The sequence below is a fragment of the Ornithorhynchus anatinus genome, chromosome 15, assembly GCF_004115215.2.
Source record: "Ornithorhynchus anatinus isolate Pmale09 chromosome 15, mOrnAna1.pri.v4, whole genome shotgun sequence".
Lineage (NCBI taxonomy): Eukaryota > Metazoa > Chordata > Mammalia > Monotremata > Ornithorhynchidae > Ornithorhynchus > Ornithorhynchus anatinus.
Genome location: NC_041742.1, coordinates 5,110,272 through 5,127,887, shown reverse-complemented (window position 1 = coordinate 5,127,887; position 17,616 = coordinate 5,110,272). Strand labels below are relative to the sequence as shown.

General features: G+C 44.7%; 1 protein-coding gene across 2 annotated transcripts in view; it reads left to right on the top strand.

Moving 5' to 3' along the window:
* RGS9 (regulator of G protein signaling 9) overlaps positions 1–17,616 on the top strand; it is a 51,426-nt gene that overhangs the window by 28,936 nt on the left and 4,874 nt on the right. The window contains exons 13-17 of one of the 2 annotated variants that reach the window (XM_029080081.2): positions 986–1,101; positions 5,247–5,334; positions 6,179–6,317; positions 7,800–7,885; positions 13,892–14,009. In XM_029080081.2, the coding sequence (XP_028935914.1) occupies positions 986–1,101; positions 5,247–5,334; positions 6,179–6,317; positions 7,800–7,885; positions 13,892–14,009 (547 nt within the window). Of the gene's footprint in view, positions 1–985; positions 1,102–5,246; positions 5,335–6,178; positions 6,318–7,799; positions 7,886–13,891; positions 15,004–17,616 lie in introns of those variants that run through there. The other variant, XM_007668065.3, reaches the window with a different exon arrangement.

Here is a 17,616-nt window from a genome sequence, read left to right as displayed (position 1 = left end):
GTAGAGGAGGAGACGGAGAGAGAGTGCTTCCATCAGGTGTTAAGACCTGAACCTCTCCCTGCTAGCCCACCCTAAAACTTTTGGTTGCCTGACTGGTGTGGGTGGGGGGTGCCAATGGCAGTCTTCAACTGCTTACTTCTCTTGGCACATCTTTGGCAAAGCAATGAAACCAGAAAGAGAGAGACAGTGTAGAGGAAGACAATGGAGAGAGAGGGAGGGAGGGAGAGAGAGAGAGAGAGAGAAATAGAGACATATTATCCTACCCAACATTCCTCAAGAGGCCAATTCTGAGTATCACCCGATGACTTCATTTTCCAGGAACAGAAAGTTATTTTGTTGTTTTCTTCTAAAAGCTTCTTGGATTCATATTTTAGTGCCTTAAAATCAATTCTGCTTCAGATAGTTCTCCTGTGACGAGCCTCGTCTCAGGGTTGTGTGTGTGTGTGTGTGTGTGTGTGTGTGTGTGTGTGTGTGTGTGTGTGTGTGTGTGTATCCTACCCCCTGATCCAGTGTGTCTGGATTGGGTCACTCTCTCTCTCTCTTCTTGCTGGGCTAACTGTAGGGCTCACTGGTCATCCAGTGAGATGGCCAGAATTGCTCCTCCATCCCTAAAGTGGTCCCTCAGAAAAGTACAGGATGGGCTATTAGACTGTGTACGCAGAGCAACATAGCAATGCTCAGGCGTCCAAACTTATTAGAGCATTTCTTTAGGGGTGCCCTGGACTCTCTGCTCCTCCACCCTTGATCCTTGTCTCAGAGCCATTGTGTCCCCTTCCCTGTTCTCATAGGCTCCACTTCTGGAGAGGTTGGGGGCTTTCCAATTTTCACCTGCGGCAACTGCCTCTCTGCTTCCCGGCTATTTCTATCTAACTAGAGCAAAACGGTCTAGCTGGCCCTGCTCGCCAGCATACAACTTCAGACCAGTGAGAGTTTGTGTCTGTGTGCACGCATGTGTAAGTGCTTGCATTTATAACAATTTTTTCAGGGTGGAAATCCCGACCAAGATGAGAGTGGAGCGATGGGCGATTAACTTTAGCGAGCTGATCAGAGACCCGAAAGGCCGACAGAGCTTCCAGCTGTTCCTGAAGAAAGAATTCAGTGGTGGGTTTGGTTTTCTCTTTCTGGGGACCCTCCTCTAATCAGTCAATCACTCATATTGATTGAATACTTACTGTGTGTAGAGCACTGTACTAAGCATTTGGGATGTTCAGTCCATGTTTCCCCACTCCTCAAGGACCTTCAGTTATTGCCCATCCACCTCCGCATCAAGCAAACTCCTCACCCTTGACTTTAAAACATTCAATCACTTTGCTCTCTCCTACCTTACCTTGCTACTCTTCTACTACAACCCAACCCACAAACTTCACTCCTCTAATGCCAACCTCCTCACTGTACCTTGATCTTGCCTATCTCACTGCCCACCTCTCACCCACTTCCTGCCTCTGGTATGGAACATTCACCCTCTTCATATCTGACAGACAGTTACTCTCCCCATCTTCAAAACCTTATTGAAGGCGCATCTCCTCCAAGAAACCTTCCCTAACTAAGCCCTCATTTCCTTTTCTTCCACTCCCTTCTTCATCACTCTGGTTCACTCCTTTTATTCACCCACCCCTCAGCTTCACTTATGTACAGATAAGTAATTCTATTTATATTGTCTGTCTCCCCCTCTAGACTGTAAGCTCGTTGTGGGGAGGAAATGTGTGTTATACTCTCCCAAGTGCTTAATATATATTATACTCTCTCAAGTGCTTAAAAGAGCTCTGCATAGAGCAAAAAATAAATACAATTGATTGATTGATTGGGAGAATACGGTGTATCAGAGTTGGTAGACATGTTCCCTACCCACAAAGAGCTAACAGTCTAGAGGGGAAGGCAGACCTTAAAGTAAATTACTGGCATGTAATAATAATAATGATGACAATAATATTTGTTAAGCGCTTACATGCCAAACACTGGAGTAGATACAAGGTTATCAGGTTGTCCCACGTGGGGCTCAGTCTTAATTTCTCTGTGCCTCATTTCCTTCATTCTGTAAAATGGGAATTAAGTGACTTGTCCAAAGTCACCCAGCTGACAAGTGGTGGAGGCTGAATTAGAACCCATGACCTCTGACTCCCAAGCCCATGCTCTTTCCACTAAACCATGCTGCTTCTCATAAGTGTACATAAGTGTTGTGGGGCTGAGGATGGAGTAAATAAAGGGTGCAAATCCAAGTGTGAGGGTAACACAGAAAGGAAATGGAGTATAGGAAATGAGGACTCCTCTAGCCCCTCCTTGAGATGCAGGAGGCTGTTGAGGCAATAAGGAGTCTCTGATGGTTTGGTTGCCTACTGGTGTTCTGCTTCCTTTATGCATTCCCCACCCACCCCCGAGATCACAACTCTGCCTAAGATCACTCCAAAGAGAGCCTCCTCCCTCAAAATATACCAGCATTAGCTCCATGCATCTCATCTCTAAAACCCTCCTCTTCCTCTTGCCCCCCATAAGTTGAAGAGATCCGAACCGGATGCCACAGTTCCCTTCAGACAACCCGTGGCCATGAAGCTATAAACAAGGGCAGAGCTTAAAGATGCTTTCTATCTTCCCTTAAGCTCCCCACCCTTTCCCTCTAGGAATCGAGACAGATTCTCATCTCCCCGATTGGTCAGAACCCCTGGAAGGAATTGTTAGCTATTTCAGTCAATCAACCAGTGGTATTTATTGAGTGCTTACTGGGAGCAGAGCACTGTATTTAGCACCTAAGGAAGTACAGCACAATAGAATTGGTAAACCCAGTCCCTGCCCATAAGGAGTTTACGGTTTAGGGGGTCATGTTTAGCGACTCTATTGGATTTTACCCTCCCAAGTGATTAGTACAGTGCTCTGCACATAAGAGGCTCAATAAATACCACTAATTGATTGAAGGGTATAGGAGGGTCCAGGTTTGGGGGGTAGAGGGGTGAGTGGGTCTTCATGACCTTGGGTCATGGGTCACCTAAAAAGGCAGTTTGGATAACCACAAATTCAGATGAGTGGATTCCACTTCCTTTTTTGAAAGGTATTAATCCCTGCCTGGCACATAGTAAGCACTTGTCTCTATCTGTTGCCGAATTGTACATTCCAAGAGCTTAGTAGTGTTCTGCACATGGTAAGTGCTCAATAAATACGATTGAATGAATGCCAGGCACTGTACTAGGTGCTGGGGGCCCATCTGCCTCCTCTTTGGGCCAGTCTTATCTGTCACTCAGTTGCTTTAACTACATTCGGGCTTCTTGGAGCAGAATATCATATTAGGGCATGGGTTTCGGAAGCCTATCTCCGTGACAGGGCATAATTGGCTGAGATAATAAAATATGAGGATGGCTAATGGAAGGAAATTCAGCTTAAGCGAGGGTGGACTGCAGACCTGGCGCCATCTAGTGGCCCCAGTCCCAAATGTCATTCCTCTCTTAGGCCCAACAAAACATCATTGGGTAAAGCCTGTGAGAGTTATTATTACTGTATTTGTTAAACGCTTATTATGTGTCAAGCACTGTTCTAAGCGCTAGAATAAATAGGTATTAATCAGGTCAAACACAGTCCCTGTCCCACATGTCGATCAAAGTGATTAATTGAGCGCTTATTATATACTATAATAATAGTAATGGTATTTGTTAAGCACGTACCAAGCACTGTTCTAAGTGCTGGAGTAGATACAGGGCAATCAGGTTGTCCCATGTGGGGCTCATCCCATGTGGGGCTCACACTTTCAATCCCTATTTTACAGATGAGGTGACTGAGGCACAGAGAAGTTAAGTGACTTAATAATAATGTTGGTATTCGTTAAGTGCTTACTACGTGCCAAGCACTGTTCTAAGCGCTGGGGTAGACACAGGGGAATCAGGTTGTCTCACGTGGGGCTCACAGTCTTAATCCCCATTTTACAGATGGGGTAACTGAGGCACCGAGAAGTTAAGTGACTTGCCCAAAGTCACACAGCTGACAAGTGGCCAAGCCGGGATTTGAACCTATGACCTTTGACTCCAAAGCCGTGCTCTTTCCACAGAGCCACGCTGCTTCTCTTGCCCAAGGTCACACAGCAGACAAGTGGCGGAACCGGGATTAGAACCCATGTCCTCTGACTCCCTAGCCCGTTCCCTTTCCACTAAGCCATACTGATTCTCTATGGTATTTAAGCGCTTACTATGTGCCAAACACTGTTCTAAGCGCTGAGGTAGATACAAGGTAATCGGTTGTCCCACGTGGGCTCACAGTCTTTAATCTCCATTTTGCAGATGAGGTAGCTGAGGCACAGAGAAGTTAAGTGACTTGCCCAAAGTCACACAGCTGACAAGTGGTGGAGCTAGAATTAGAACTCATGACTTCTGGCTCCTGTGCGCTTTGCACTAAGCCACCCTTCCCTTGGACTCCCCCTTCCGCTTGGTACAGTGCTCTGCACACAGTAAATGCTCAGTAAATACTATTGAGTGAAGTGTGTAGAGCACTGTACTAAGCTTTCCCTTATTGTTATATTGTACTCTTCCAAGTGCTTAGTACAGTGCTCTGCACACAGTATCAATCAATTTTATTTATTGAGTGCTTACTAAGTGGTTGGGAGAGTACAGTTCAGTAGAGTTGGTAGACATGATCCCTGCCCTCAAGGAGCTTAAAATCTTGTGCGGCACTTACAATCCAGTTCATCCCTCAGCTAATAGGAGAGCCCAGGGTTATGGCGTGAGGGAGTCAGGTCTTGAGTTTAACCTCACTTTTGAGAACAATCACCATTCTCTCCAGACGATCAGTCTCAGTGATTGAGTTACTCAGTTACTGAGCACTTACTCTCAAGTTTATCCTGTGCAGAGCACTGTACTAAGCACTTGGGAGAGTACAATGCAAATTCATTCAGCCTGCTCCATCCTTAGACTTAAATTCCATCCCAGCTCACCTCACCAGCTCACATGCTCCCAGAAGAGGTTGGGAATCATGGCTATTTGCCCAACTTGATGAGTAGCCCAACCCTGGGCTAACACTGACCCAGACTGCCTTTGAGAAAAAGGGACCAGGCCCACAGAAGTTGGTCCCTGGGGCTGGGGAGATGCTAGAACAAGAGATGGAGTGCTTTGTTGTCTTTTCTGGGGAGCGTAAACAACCGTATAAATTTATAATGAGGCAGTAGATAATGAACAAGATTTGGAGGGGCTTCCACCAGCCCACTCTTTATCACTCTCTCTCCCTCTTTTTATTTCTCTTCCTCTTGTTTCCCTGTTGCTTCCTCACTGCTGCAGGGGAAAATCTGGGGTTCTGGGAGGCGTGTGAAGATTTGAAGTACGGAGATCAGTCCAAGGTCAAAGAGAAAGCAGAGGACATTTACAAGTGAGTATCAGAGAGCTCAGTGGAGCAAAAGCCCCCAAAGCCTGCTCCTTCCCAGAGCCTTGTCATCCTTCTCTGAATAATTGATCAAATCCACCCGGCTGAGGGTTAGCTTGTGTTGGTGCCCATCAATCAGATTCCCGTTTATGAGAAAGGAATGCCAGACTTTCTCTTCTGAGAAACTCCTGGCTTCCTTCTGAGCACCCTAAGTGAGAGAAGCCTCCTACAGGCATGGAAGCACTATATATTACTTTTATACTTTTAATGCTCCCCCAGCCCCATGGTCCAGTGGAGATGGGAAGCTGAAACCCCAACTCCCCGAAGAGAATAATGACGATGCTATTTATTAAGTGCTCAGCATATACTCTGGGGTAGATACAAACTAATCAGATGAGACATAGCTATTTCCCACCTGTTGCTCATCTTCTAGGAGGGAAGGAGAACAGGTATGTTGTCCCCATAGTACAGGTGAGGAAACCAAGGCCCAGAGAAACTAGGTCACACAGTAGAAACATGACAGAGCTGATAATAATGGTATTTGTTTAGTGCTTACTATGTGCCCAAGCACTGTTCTAAGCCCTGGGGTAGTTACAAGTTAATCAGGTTGGGCACAGTCCCTGCCCCACAGGGTCATCACAGTCTTAACTCCTTTGTGCCTCAGTTATCTAATCTGTATTAAAAAAAAAAAAAAAGGGGGGGGGGGATTAAGTCACTTGCCCAAAGTTACAGGGCAGACAAGTGGCAGAACTGAGAGTAGCACCCAGTTTCCCTGATTCCCAGGTCCTTGCTCTTTCCACAAGGCCGAGCTCCTTCTCAACAACTGCTCTTCAATCACTCTCTACTCCAGGCTGTTCCTGGCCCCGGGTGCAAGGCGCTGGATTAACATAGATGGCAAAACCATGGACATCACCGTCAAGGGGTTGAAACACCCTCATCGCTACGTCCTCGATGCTGCTCAAACCCATATTTACATGCTCATGAAAAAGGTCTGAGAGGGGGTCGGGCTGGCAGAGGGCCTGGGTGAATCCCCATCTTCTCTTCCCTCCCTAAGTTTACCTGAGGTGTTCTGTTGACGTATGATGGAAGAAATGGCACAAATTCAATAACCTCTAAATGTTAACAGAAAGCCACTACTTGGGGAAAATTTAATCACTGTTGGAAGTGGTATTCTTCCCAGCTCTAGGTTTTTTTATGGTATTTGTTAAGAGCTTATGTGTCAAGCGTTGTACTAAGCGCTGGGGTAGATACAAGGTTGTCAGGGTGAACACAGTCCCTGTCCCACATGGGACTCACAGTCTTCATCCTCATTTTGCAGATGAAGTAACTGAGGCACAGAGAAGTGATGTGACTTGTCCAAGATCACCCAGCAGATGAGTGGTGGAGCCGGGATTAGAGCCCAGGTCTTTCTGACTCCCGGGCCCGTGCCCCATCCACTAGGACACACTGTTTTATAAAAACACTTGGTAAATCTAGCTAGTGCCTTGCTGGATTGGAAGAGTGGATATGGAATGCCTCTGAGTCAGAAGGACCTGGGTTCTAATCGCAGCTCTGCCATTTGTTTGCTGTGTGACTTTTGGTGAAGTCACTTCAATTTTCTGTGCTTCAGTTACCTCATCTGTAAAATGGGGATCAAAACTGTGAGCCCCATGTGGGACATGGACTGTGCCCTACCTGATTAGCTTGCATCTACCCCAGCGCTGAGTACAGTGCCTGGCACAAAGTGTTTAACAAATACCACTTGAAAAAAAAAATCCCCTTCGTCATTATCTACTGTCCTTATTAAGCTCTGGGCAAAGTGCTTAGGGCAGGTGTGGGGGGGGGGGATGGGGGGGGGGTGTACGTATGTGTGTAAACAGACATTCCTGTTGGAAGAGGATGCTTCTGACAGTGTGACTATATTCATGTGGGTGGAAGTCACTGAAAAAATACCAATTGTTTATTCCTCCCACATCAGGTGCATTTGGATATGAAGTAAGCACATAAATTCTGCCTTCAAGGGACTCACAGCCTAATTATAGCAATAATAGTAACTGTGGCATTTAAACACTAGGTCCCAAGCACTGTACTAACCACTGGGGTAAACACAAGATAATTAGGTCAGATAGAGTCCCTGTCCCACATGGAGCTCAGTCTAAATAGGAGAAAGAATGGGTACCTCATCCCTATTTAACAGATGAGGAAACTGAAGCCCAAATAAGTGAAGTGACACGCCCCAAATCACACAGCAGATAAACGAAGGAGCCAGAATTAGAACCTAGATCCTCTGATTCCCAGGCCCACACTCTTTTTATTGTGGGACTGCTAAATAAATGGGCTTTTCCCAAGACTGTTTCCCAGACACAAGCTGATCAATTGCCTCCTGGGATGGGAGAAAGGAAGCCCTGCTAGGCTGTGAGTGGGGAACACGGACCTCTGACTGGTCCATTTTCCACTGGTTTTGACCACTGTTTTCCCTTTGCCCCCTCAAGGACTCTTATGCTCGCTACCTGAAGTCTCCAATATACAAGGAAATGCTGGCCAAAGCCGTGAAGCCCCAGGAGACCACCAGGAGAAGGCAAGTGGAACGGGCTCGGAGCTGGGGCCCAGAGTGGAGCCCAGAAAAATTGAGGGTGGGCAAAAATGATTATTACGGCAATGGTGACTTCGTGACAGGGTCCTTCTCTAGTGGGTCAAGAACCCTGGGTTAAAGGACTGTTAGCAATTTTCCTGCTATTTGCAGCAAAACTGGTATTTATTGAACACCCGCTTGAAGTGGTACATTTAACTAGCCGTTGGGGGAGTACAGAATAACCAAGTGACATGCTCCCTGGAAATGACCTGCTTCCTGCCCACCAAGAGCTTGCAGGCTAAAAAGGGATTAAAGGGCTATTACCTATTTGTCTGCTACTGGTAATATATTTACTAAACACCCATTTGGAATGGTGCATTCATTCATTCAATCATATTTATTGTACACTTACTGTGTGCAGAGCACTCTATTAAGCACTTGGGAGAGTACAATACAACAACAAACAGGCCCATTCCACCCTGAGTGAGCTCATAGCCTACTAGTCACTTGGGAAGAAAAGCATAATGAAATGATGTGCCTGCCCAAAGGAGCTTACCCTCTGACAAAGGGCTAAAGAGTTAAATTACGCATTTGCCTGCTACTAGTAACAATAATATTAATTGAGCACCCATTTGGAAAGGTGCACTGTACTAGCCACTTGGAAAGAGCAGCCTAATGAAATGACATATTGCCTGCTCTCAAGGAACTAGCCCTTTAACAAGGGCTTTAAAGGAACATTACCCATTCGTCTGTTACTAGGAGCACTAATGATATTTATTGAATGGTCACTAGAAGTGGTGCACTGTACTGGGTACTTGGAAATAGAGAATATCAAAGAGAGCAAGCTCCTTGTGTGCAGGGAATGGGCTACTAACATGGGAGGCTAAGGACTGTTTTCCATTTACCTGCTGTATCAGTAATGTCTATTGAGTTCCCATAGGGTGATATACTTTTTTTTTTAAATTGGTATTTGTTAAGCGCTTACTATGTGCCGGGTATTGATCTAAGCACTGAAGTACATAGTACAAGATAATTAGGTTGGACACAGTCCATGTCCCACTTAGGGCTCACAGTCTTAATCCCCATTTTACAGATGAGGTAACTGAGGTACAGAGAAGTTACTTGCCCAAGATCACACAGGAGACAAGTGGCAGATCCTTCTGTCTCCCAGGCTTGTGCTCTATCCACGAGGCCATGATGCTTCACTTGGGAAATTACACCAGAAGCCCAAGATGTGTTCCCTGCTCATGAGGAACTCCTGCTCTCTTGGGGGAAACATAAAAATATTTGTAAATAGAATAATGAATGAATCAATCTGGCATATTTACTGAGCGCTTACTAAGTGCTGAGCACTTTACTAAGCACTTGAGCGAGTACAATATAACTGCGTTGGTAGACATTCCCTCACCACAAGGAGCTTAATTACTGTAGAACATTTGTGGCATTTAAGTGCTTACTGAGTGCCAAGCACCATACTAAGCACTGGGGTAGATACAAAATAATCAGGTCCCACATGGGGCTCTTAGTCTAAGTAGGAAGAACTGGTATTGAATCTCCATTTTGCAGATGAGGGAACCGAGGCATAGAGAAGTCAAGTGACTAGCCCAAGTTCACCCAGCAATCTAAAGGACCAGAAGAAGCAATGGCAGTTCAGTTAGATAAAAAGACGTTCCCAGCTTGTGAGGATTATTATTCGCTGGCATAAATTGTCAAGGGCCATGTTGAAACCTGCTGCCCTATTTAGAATAGGACAGAAAAGCCTATGGAGAAATAAACAAGACAACAAGAAGGTTGACAACTGAATCCAATGACTATGTCTCAGGCAGCTATGCAGAAGATAAGTGAGAAGCAGTGTGGCCTAATGGATAGCACACAGGCCTGGGAGTCAGAAGGACCTGGGTTCTAATCCCAACTCTGCCACGTCTCTTCTGTGTGATCTAAGGCAAATCACTTCACTGCTCTGTGCCTCAATTCCCTCATCTGTAAAATGGGGATTTAGACTGTGAGAACCATGTGGAATGTGGACTATGTCCAACTTTATTCACCTGTAGCTACCTCAGCACATAGGTGAGTGCCTGGTACATAGTAAGTGCTTATTATCATCATCTTCAGGTGCCTCTGACTCATTTCCGATTCACAGCAACTCCATTGATATACTCTCTCCAGAACGTCTTGTCCTCTGCCACAATCCAAAACCTTTCTAACGGTTCTTCCGTTATTGTTGTTATGGTCTCCATCTAGATGCTGGTCTGCTTTGTCCACATTTCCCCTGGACTTGTCTTAGCATTAGTGTCTTCTCCAGAGAATTAGTCCTCCTGATTATGTGTCCAAAATATGCTAATCTAAGTCAAGCCATTTGGCCTTCCAAAAGCCACTTTGGCTTAATTTGGTCTAAAATCCATTTGTTGGCTTTTGTGAATACCATAGACTTCCTGAAAGCATTCTCTAACACCACATTTCAATAGAATCAATTATCTTTCTATCCTGTTTTTTCACTGTCTAGCTTTCAGATCCATACATTGTCACTGAAAACACCATGGAATTGACAATTTGTATTTTTGTGGCAATTGTTACATCAGCACGTTTCATGACTTTTTTCAGGCTCTTCATAGTAAGTCTTCCTAAGATTAATATTTGGTGTATTTCTTGACTACTAGTTCCTTTAATATTGATTATCGATCCCAGGAGAGAAAAATTGTCAACTATTTCAGTCTTCTCTCCAGACATTACAAATGTGTCAAAACTTCCAGTTGTCATGATCTTTGTTTCCTTCACATTAAAATATAGGCCCATCTTTTTGCTCCGTTCCTTAACTCTTAATAATAAGCCCTTCAAATCTTCACTTTCTGCTAGTAGGGTAGTATCATCAGCATAACGAAGTTTGTTTATATTCCTTCCTCCAATCTTTACTTCCCGTTTGTCTTCATCCAATCTGGCGTCTCTCATCATGTATTCGGTATAAAGGATGAGCAGATAGGCATTAAGATACATCCTTGTCTTACACCCTTACTAATGGGAAACCAATCTGTTTCTCCATATTCTGTTCTTATTGTAGCCTCCTGTTAGGCATATACGTTCCGTATTAATGCAGTTAAATGGTCCGGCATGCCCATTTTCCTTAATGTGCTCCAGAGTTTCTCGTGATCCACACAAAGGCCTTACTATAATCAATAAAGCACATGCTGACTTCCTTTTGATATTCTCTTGTCCTTTCAATTATCCAACGGACATTGGCTGTAATATCTCACGTCCCTCATCCTTTCCGGAATCCTGCTTGAACATCGGGCAATTCACATTCCATGTAGGTCTCCATTCGATGGTGTATAACTTTTAGCAATAGCCTGCTGATGTGCAAGATCAAAGAAACTGTACGATAATTGTCACATTTAGTTGTATCTCCTTTCTTTAGTGTTGGAACATAAACTGATCTCTTCCAATGAGATGACCATTAAGTGGTTAGCCTCTTGATGCAATTTGGTAAGGACTTTAACTGATCGCCCTCTAGCTTCCTGAAACACCTCAATAGGAGCCTATCAAAGCCCTTATTTTTGGCAAGGCACAGGGTAAAGCTGATCTAACGTCACTTTCCATGATGAGTGGCTCTAATTCAAAAGGAACTTCTTCAAATACTTCTTGCATATTGCTATCTTTCTGGTATAGTTCCAGTTGCATTCCCTCCATCTCTGTTTGATTCCACTGGCAACATTTATCATCAGTCCATCTTTGCTTTTGACAAAGCCAATCCGAGGACAAAATGTTCCCTTAATTTCCTTAATCTTCTGAAATATTGATCTTGTCCACCCACATTTGTTACTGACTTCCATTTCTTTACATATGCTGTTACAACATTCCTGTTTGTCCTTCCTGGCAGAATGCTGGAATTCTCCGCTAAGTTCTTTAACCAGGTTCTTTTGTCCTCTCATTTTTGCTTCTTTCCTTTTTCTGGCTACTTCCAGGGCTATGTTCGACATCCATTTAGCCTTTTTCTGCTTCTTGACCTTTTGCAATACTGTGTCACTTTCTTCCTTGATGACGTTTTTAATCTCCTTCTACATTCTCTCTGGTTCCTTGTCTGTGAGATTAAGTGCCTCAAATCTATTTTTTTTACATGATCCTTAAATACTTGTCAGGGAAATATTTGTCAGGTCATATTTGGGCAGCTATAAGGCATGATTTATCTAAGTTTTAGCCTGAGTTTACACATTTACAGCTCATGATCTGTTCCACAATCAGCTCCAGGCCATGTTTTTGCTGCCAAAATACAACTCCTCCATCTCTTTCTACAAATAATACAATCTATTTGATTTCTATATTGTTCATCTGGTGAAGTCCATGTGTACAGTTGGTGTTTAGGTAGGATAAAAAAGATGTTCACAATAAAAAGTCATTTGACTCACAGAAATCAATTTTGGTCCCCGGCTTAATTGTGATTTCCAAGGCTGTATTTTCCAAAAACCTTCATTTCCATTCCATTACCAAATTTTGCATTCCAGTCCCCAGTGATAACCAGCACATCTTGCTTGCAGCTTATATTAATCTTCCTCTGCACTTCATCGTGAAACCTATCTATTTCTTCTTGCTCTGCATCTGTCGTTCGGCATACACCTGAAATATTGACATATTGAATAGTTTTCCTCTGAATCTAACAGATATCAATCGGCCATTGACAGCATTATATCCGATAAGTGTCTTAGCAATTTTCTTCATCACAATTACCACTATGCCATTTCTTCTTTTTTCAGCACGGGCAGAGTAGTAGATGATGTGCTTATTTGATTTGAAATGCCCAATACCTATCCATTTCAATTCACTTATTCCTAGGATGGAGATCTTCAATTGGTCCATTTAATTATTGGCTATTTCCAGTTTTCTCTAGTTCATACTCCTCACATTCCATGTTTCAATAATAAGGGTATCTTTAAGCTCGGATACTCATTTCTCTTATGGCAACATCAGCAACCGGAGGTCCCGAAGGCTTTATTCTGGCCCCGTCATAAACACCCATGATACTCTGAGACATTATCTGCTCTTTCCCAGAAGGTCGTTGAGTGCCTTCCAACCTGAGGGGCTCATCTTCCAGCACTATCTGTAGTTGTTCTGGTATATGTATGCACATGATTTTCTTGGTAAAGATACGGAAGTGGTTTACCACTGCCGCCTTTCATATAGAGAAAACTCGAGTCTCTGCCGTTGTATTTAATCAACATTTTGATCATTTGATCGTCCGCCTCGGACTCTTTCCCATGCCGCAGCTGCCCAGCGCAGGACAATCGACTTTGTCTGACACATCCACTTAGACCTTTTCTTTATGGGTAACCCTAGCTAGGGTATCTTTCAATGGCACAGCCCTAAGCTTCATTGGCGTACGCAAGCTCTTCTGCCACAGTAAGGCGTTGATTCACAGGAGAGAGTAAGCACTTAAATACCATAAAAAGATCATCAAATTACATAAAGAGTGATGGGAGAACCAAGTTTCAGTTCCAGATTTTCTAAGGTCTCCCTGGTTGGCACATAGCACTTAAGTACCATTTAAAAAAACAAACCAAAAGAACAAAATTTTCCATGGCAATCCAGTCTCCATAACAATTGCAATCCACAGACTCTTGTTTGGTTGTCCCAGGACCCGAAGGGCCTAGGATAGATCATGTCAGTTAGTCAATCGTATTTATTGAGCCCTTACTGGGTGCAGAGCATTGTATTAAGTCCTTGGAAGAGTACACTATAACAATAACAATTACATTCCTTGCCCACAACAAGCTTACAGTCTAGAGGGACTATTATATTGGACTCTCCTGAGTACTCAGTATATTGCATTCTACATGCAGCAAGTGCTCAGTAAATACCACAGATGGATTGATTACTGCCTGCATTTCCGCGAGTGACAGTCCAGGAGGGGCAGATCCCAAGGGGATCGTCTCTCCTCCCAGGGTCTCCTCTGGGTGGTCGGACTGGGGCACCCTTGAACCCGGTGGGGACCCTGCTGACCAAACCCTTTGCCCCCCGCTCTTCTAGCTCCAGCCTCCCATTTGGACGCCGCCAGCTCCGGTCCAGTCCCAGCCCGGTCATCTTAAGGCAGCTGGAGGAAGAGGCCAAGGCGAGGGAGGCAGCCAACACGGTGGACATCACCCAGGTCATGAGCCGGCTGGACCGGAGGAGCCAGTTAACAAGGGAGTTGCCTAAAAAGTAGTGGGCTGAGGTGGGGGGTGGGGAAGTGGGTGGATGGGGGACTGAAGCAGGGCCAGAGGGGCATGGAGGGTCCTGCCTCTGCTCTCCAGCTTCCCCATCCCATTAGCACCTGCTCACCCTACACTGCCAGATGCAACAGAGAGGGTGTGCCTCCGGAGGGAGGCAGCTCAGCATAGTTCCCTGCCGGACCCGGGTGGGAGCCGTCTTTCTGCGCTGTGTCCCCTCCACCCCCCGGGCCCTTTCTAGAGTTTTCTAGAGCCCGTGTCTCCTGTATCCCAACCACATGTTCTTTCCACGAGTTGCGGTATCATTACCATTTCCCTGAAACCCTCAGCATGCCACTTGTGCTACTGTATAGCATCTTTTGTGGGGAAATCTCAGATTTCAGGGACAGCTCAAAATTTTCTTAAGGTTTGCACTGAAGCTTCTTCAGGCAGAATCCTCCAATCCAGTTACATAGGGCCTGCTTCCCTAGGCGTATCTGAGCTCTCCACCTCAGTCAGCCGGTCAGTCAACCTATTTATCGAGAACTTACTGCATGCAGAGCACTCTACTAAGCACTGGGAGAATTCCATAGAACAGTATAACAAATACATTCCCTGCCCACAACAAGCTTACCATCATTCATCTGTGTTCAGAAAATCTCAATGAATGTTAAGGGATTGCCCTGTATCTGCAAAAGCAAGTTGCTTGTGCAAGGAGTAAGTAATAGTGATATTTACTGAGCACTCACCGGGTACGTAGACTGTACTAAGCACTTTAATGGTCATTATACTTACCTGCAGCCTCTAGCCTAAGCAACCAGATGCAGACTTCTTAACGTTCAAGAGCAGGATTGATCAGCACCCATCATCTGTAACGGGTCTAGAATAAGGTCCCCACAGTACTTACTATGTGCTAAGCACTGGGGTAGATACAGGATTACGAGTTTGGACCCAAACCCTGTGCCCCTGTGGCTCACAATCTATCTTAACCTCTCTGAGCCTCAATTTCCTCATTTCTAAAATGGGGTTAAGTTCATTCCTTCGTTCATTCAGTTCATTCAATCATGTTTATTCATTGCTTACTGTGTGCAAAGCACTGTACTAAGCGCTTGGGAGAGTACAAAATAACAATAAACAGAACATTCCCTGCCCACAAGCAGCTCAGAGTCTTACCCATGGCCACAGAGCAGGCCAGGGCAGAGGTGGGACTTTAGCCTGGGTCTCCTGACTCCACATCTGGTGCTGTTTATACGAGACCACACTGCTCCTCCACCCTACCCCAAAGAAAAGAGTGAAGTGTTTTCTTGCAAATTATGATTATCACTATTATTTTATTTAAGTGTTTACTACGTGTCAAGCACTGTTCTAAGCAAGTTAATCAAGATGCAAGTTAATCAAGTTGGACATAGGCCCTATCCCACCTGAGGCTCACAGTTTAAATAAGAGGAAGAAAAGGTATTTAATCCCAATTTTACAGTTGAGGAAACAGACACAGAGAAGTTAAGTGATTTGCCCAATGCCACACAGCAAGCAATTAGTAAAAGATCAAATTAGAACCCTGGTCCTCTGACTCTCAAGCCCCACTCTTTCCTCTAGGACATGCAATGAAAATTTTGGAATCATTATCGTCCATCCCAGAGAGACCTTGATGACTCTGATTTATAATAATTGTGGTATTTAAGTTTCTTACTCTGTGCCAGGCACTGTAGTAGATACAAAGTAATCAGGTTGGACACAATCCCAGTCCCACTCAGAGCTCACAGTCTTATTCCCCATTTTACAGATGAGGAAACAGGTACAGAGAAGTGACATGATTTGGCCAAGGTCACACAGCAGACAAGTGGCAGAGTCAAGATTAGAACCCAGGTCCTTTTGAATCCAGGCCCACAAAAAAGGTAGGGAGGGCTCTCCTGTCTTTTGGATGGAACCTGACCCTCAATTCATAGATAAACATTACCTAGCTAATCCCATCTCTGGTGAAGTGCTATACCAAAGCCATTAAGTTTGGACTTTTACACCTCAGCTTTGATTTAGTTCACCCTTTCAGCCAAGCTTTGGAACCACATGTTGGCACTGTTATGGGGCAGCCTGGCACAAGGAGGGCAACCAGAGGTCTGTACAGAGCAGCCCAGCCTTGACCACCTCTGTAAATATCAGGGAGGCTTTGAATGGGAATTATTCTTGTTACTTTTTATGGTTTTTGTTAAATGCTTAACTATGTATCGAGCACTGTTCTGAGCGCTGAGGTGAATACACGTTAATCAGGGAGGACGGGGGAAAGCCATAAGATTATACGCACCTTGCAGGCAAGGAGGAAGGTCTTCGTCTTGCTTCTGTGGTACATCAAGTCCTTAGCACAATGCTTTGCACCCACGAAGTCACTCAATAAATGCTCTTTATTGATTAGGAGGTCCTCTGTAGGAAGCCACTGCAGGAAATGGACTTGGGGAGTGAAGAAGGGTTCTGGGAGCCCAATTTACACCCTTGGACCAACTAGCCACCCAGCTGTAAATATTCAAAACAGTCTCCTGGGCTGCACTTGATGGAGACATGATCTCTGACCCTAGCTGTGAGAACTCCCATAGTGTGAAGTGGAGAGTTGAGCAACTCTCAGGACAGTTGAACTAAACAAAACCTCCATTTGGGGGCTGGAATAGTCCAGATGGTCTTCCCTTATCTCTCTACTTGGCTCTGGGGCCTCAGCCTTGGGAAATATGCTGGAAACAGTGTGAACTAGAGGATAGAGAATGGGCCTGAAAGCCAGAGCACCTGGGTTCTAATCCCCACTCTGCCACTCGTCTGCTGTATGACCTCGGGCAGGGTACTTCATTTCTCTGTGCCTCAGTTTCCTTGGCTGCAAAAATGGAGATTCGATACCTATTTTCCCTCCTACTTAGAATGTAAGCCCCTTGTGGGACAGGGCTGGTGCTCAACAAATACTGCAAAAAAAAAATCTGCTGCTTGGACCCATTCTACAGCTGAAATCTATGGATCAATCAATGAATCAGTGCTATTTAGTGAGCACCTATGGGGAGCTAGACAGTGTACTAAGCTCCGGGGAGAATCTAAGTGTAAACTCCCCTCTTAGGTCACAAGCTGTTTGTGGGCAGGGAATATTCCACTTTGTTTTCCCCTTCCCTAGCATACTATGCATTCACCAACTGAGTCCATAATAAAGTACTATCATTACTACTATAATGAAGAGCCACATGCACTGACCTTAGGAAGCTTCCAATTCAGTGGGGAAGCCACTTCTTCATAAAAATCCCCAATTCTGGGGGAATAACAAGGTGGGAAGGAACTTTTCTTCAGTGCTGCCTCTTGAGAATCTCAGTGTCTTAAGGTTTCTGATGATACCTTCTGGAGGTCTACCAGTCAATGGTATTTATTGAGCACTTACTGTGTGCTCAACACCGTACGAAGCACTTGGGAAAGTACAATACAATTGAGTTGATAGAAGTATAAGCTCCTTGTGGACAGGGATCATGTCTTATACAGGGAACCGTTCACATCGTAATATCAGAATAGTGGGCCTGAGATATCTTTTTGGTTGCTAAGCAATTAAGC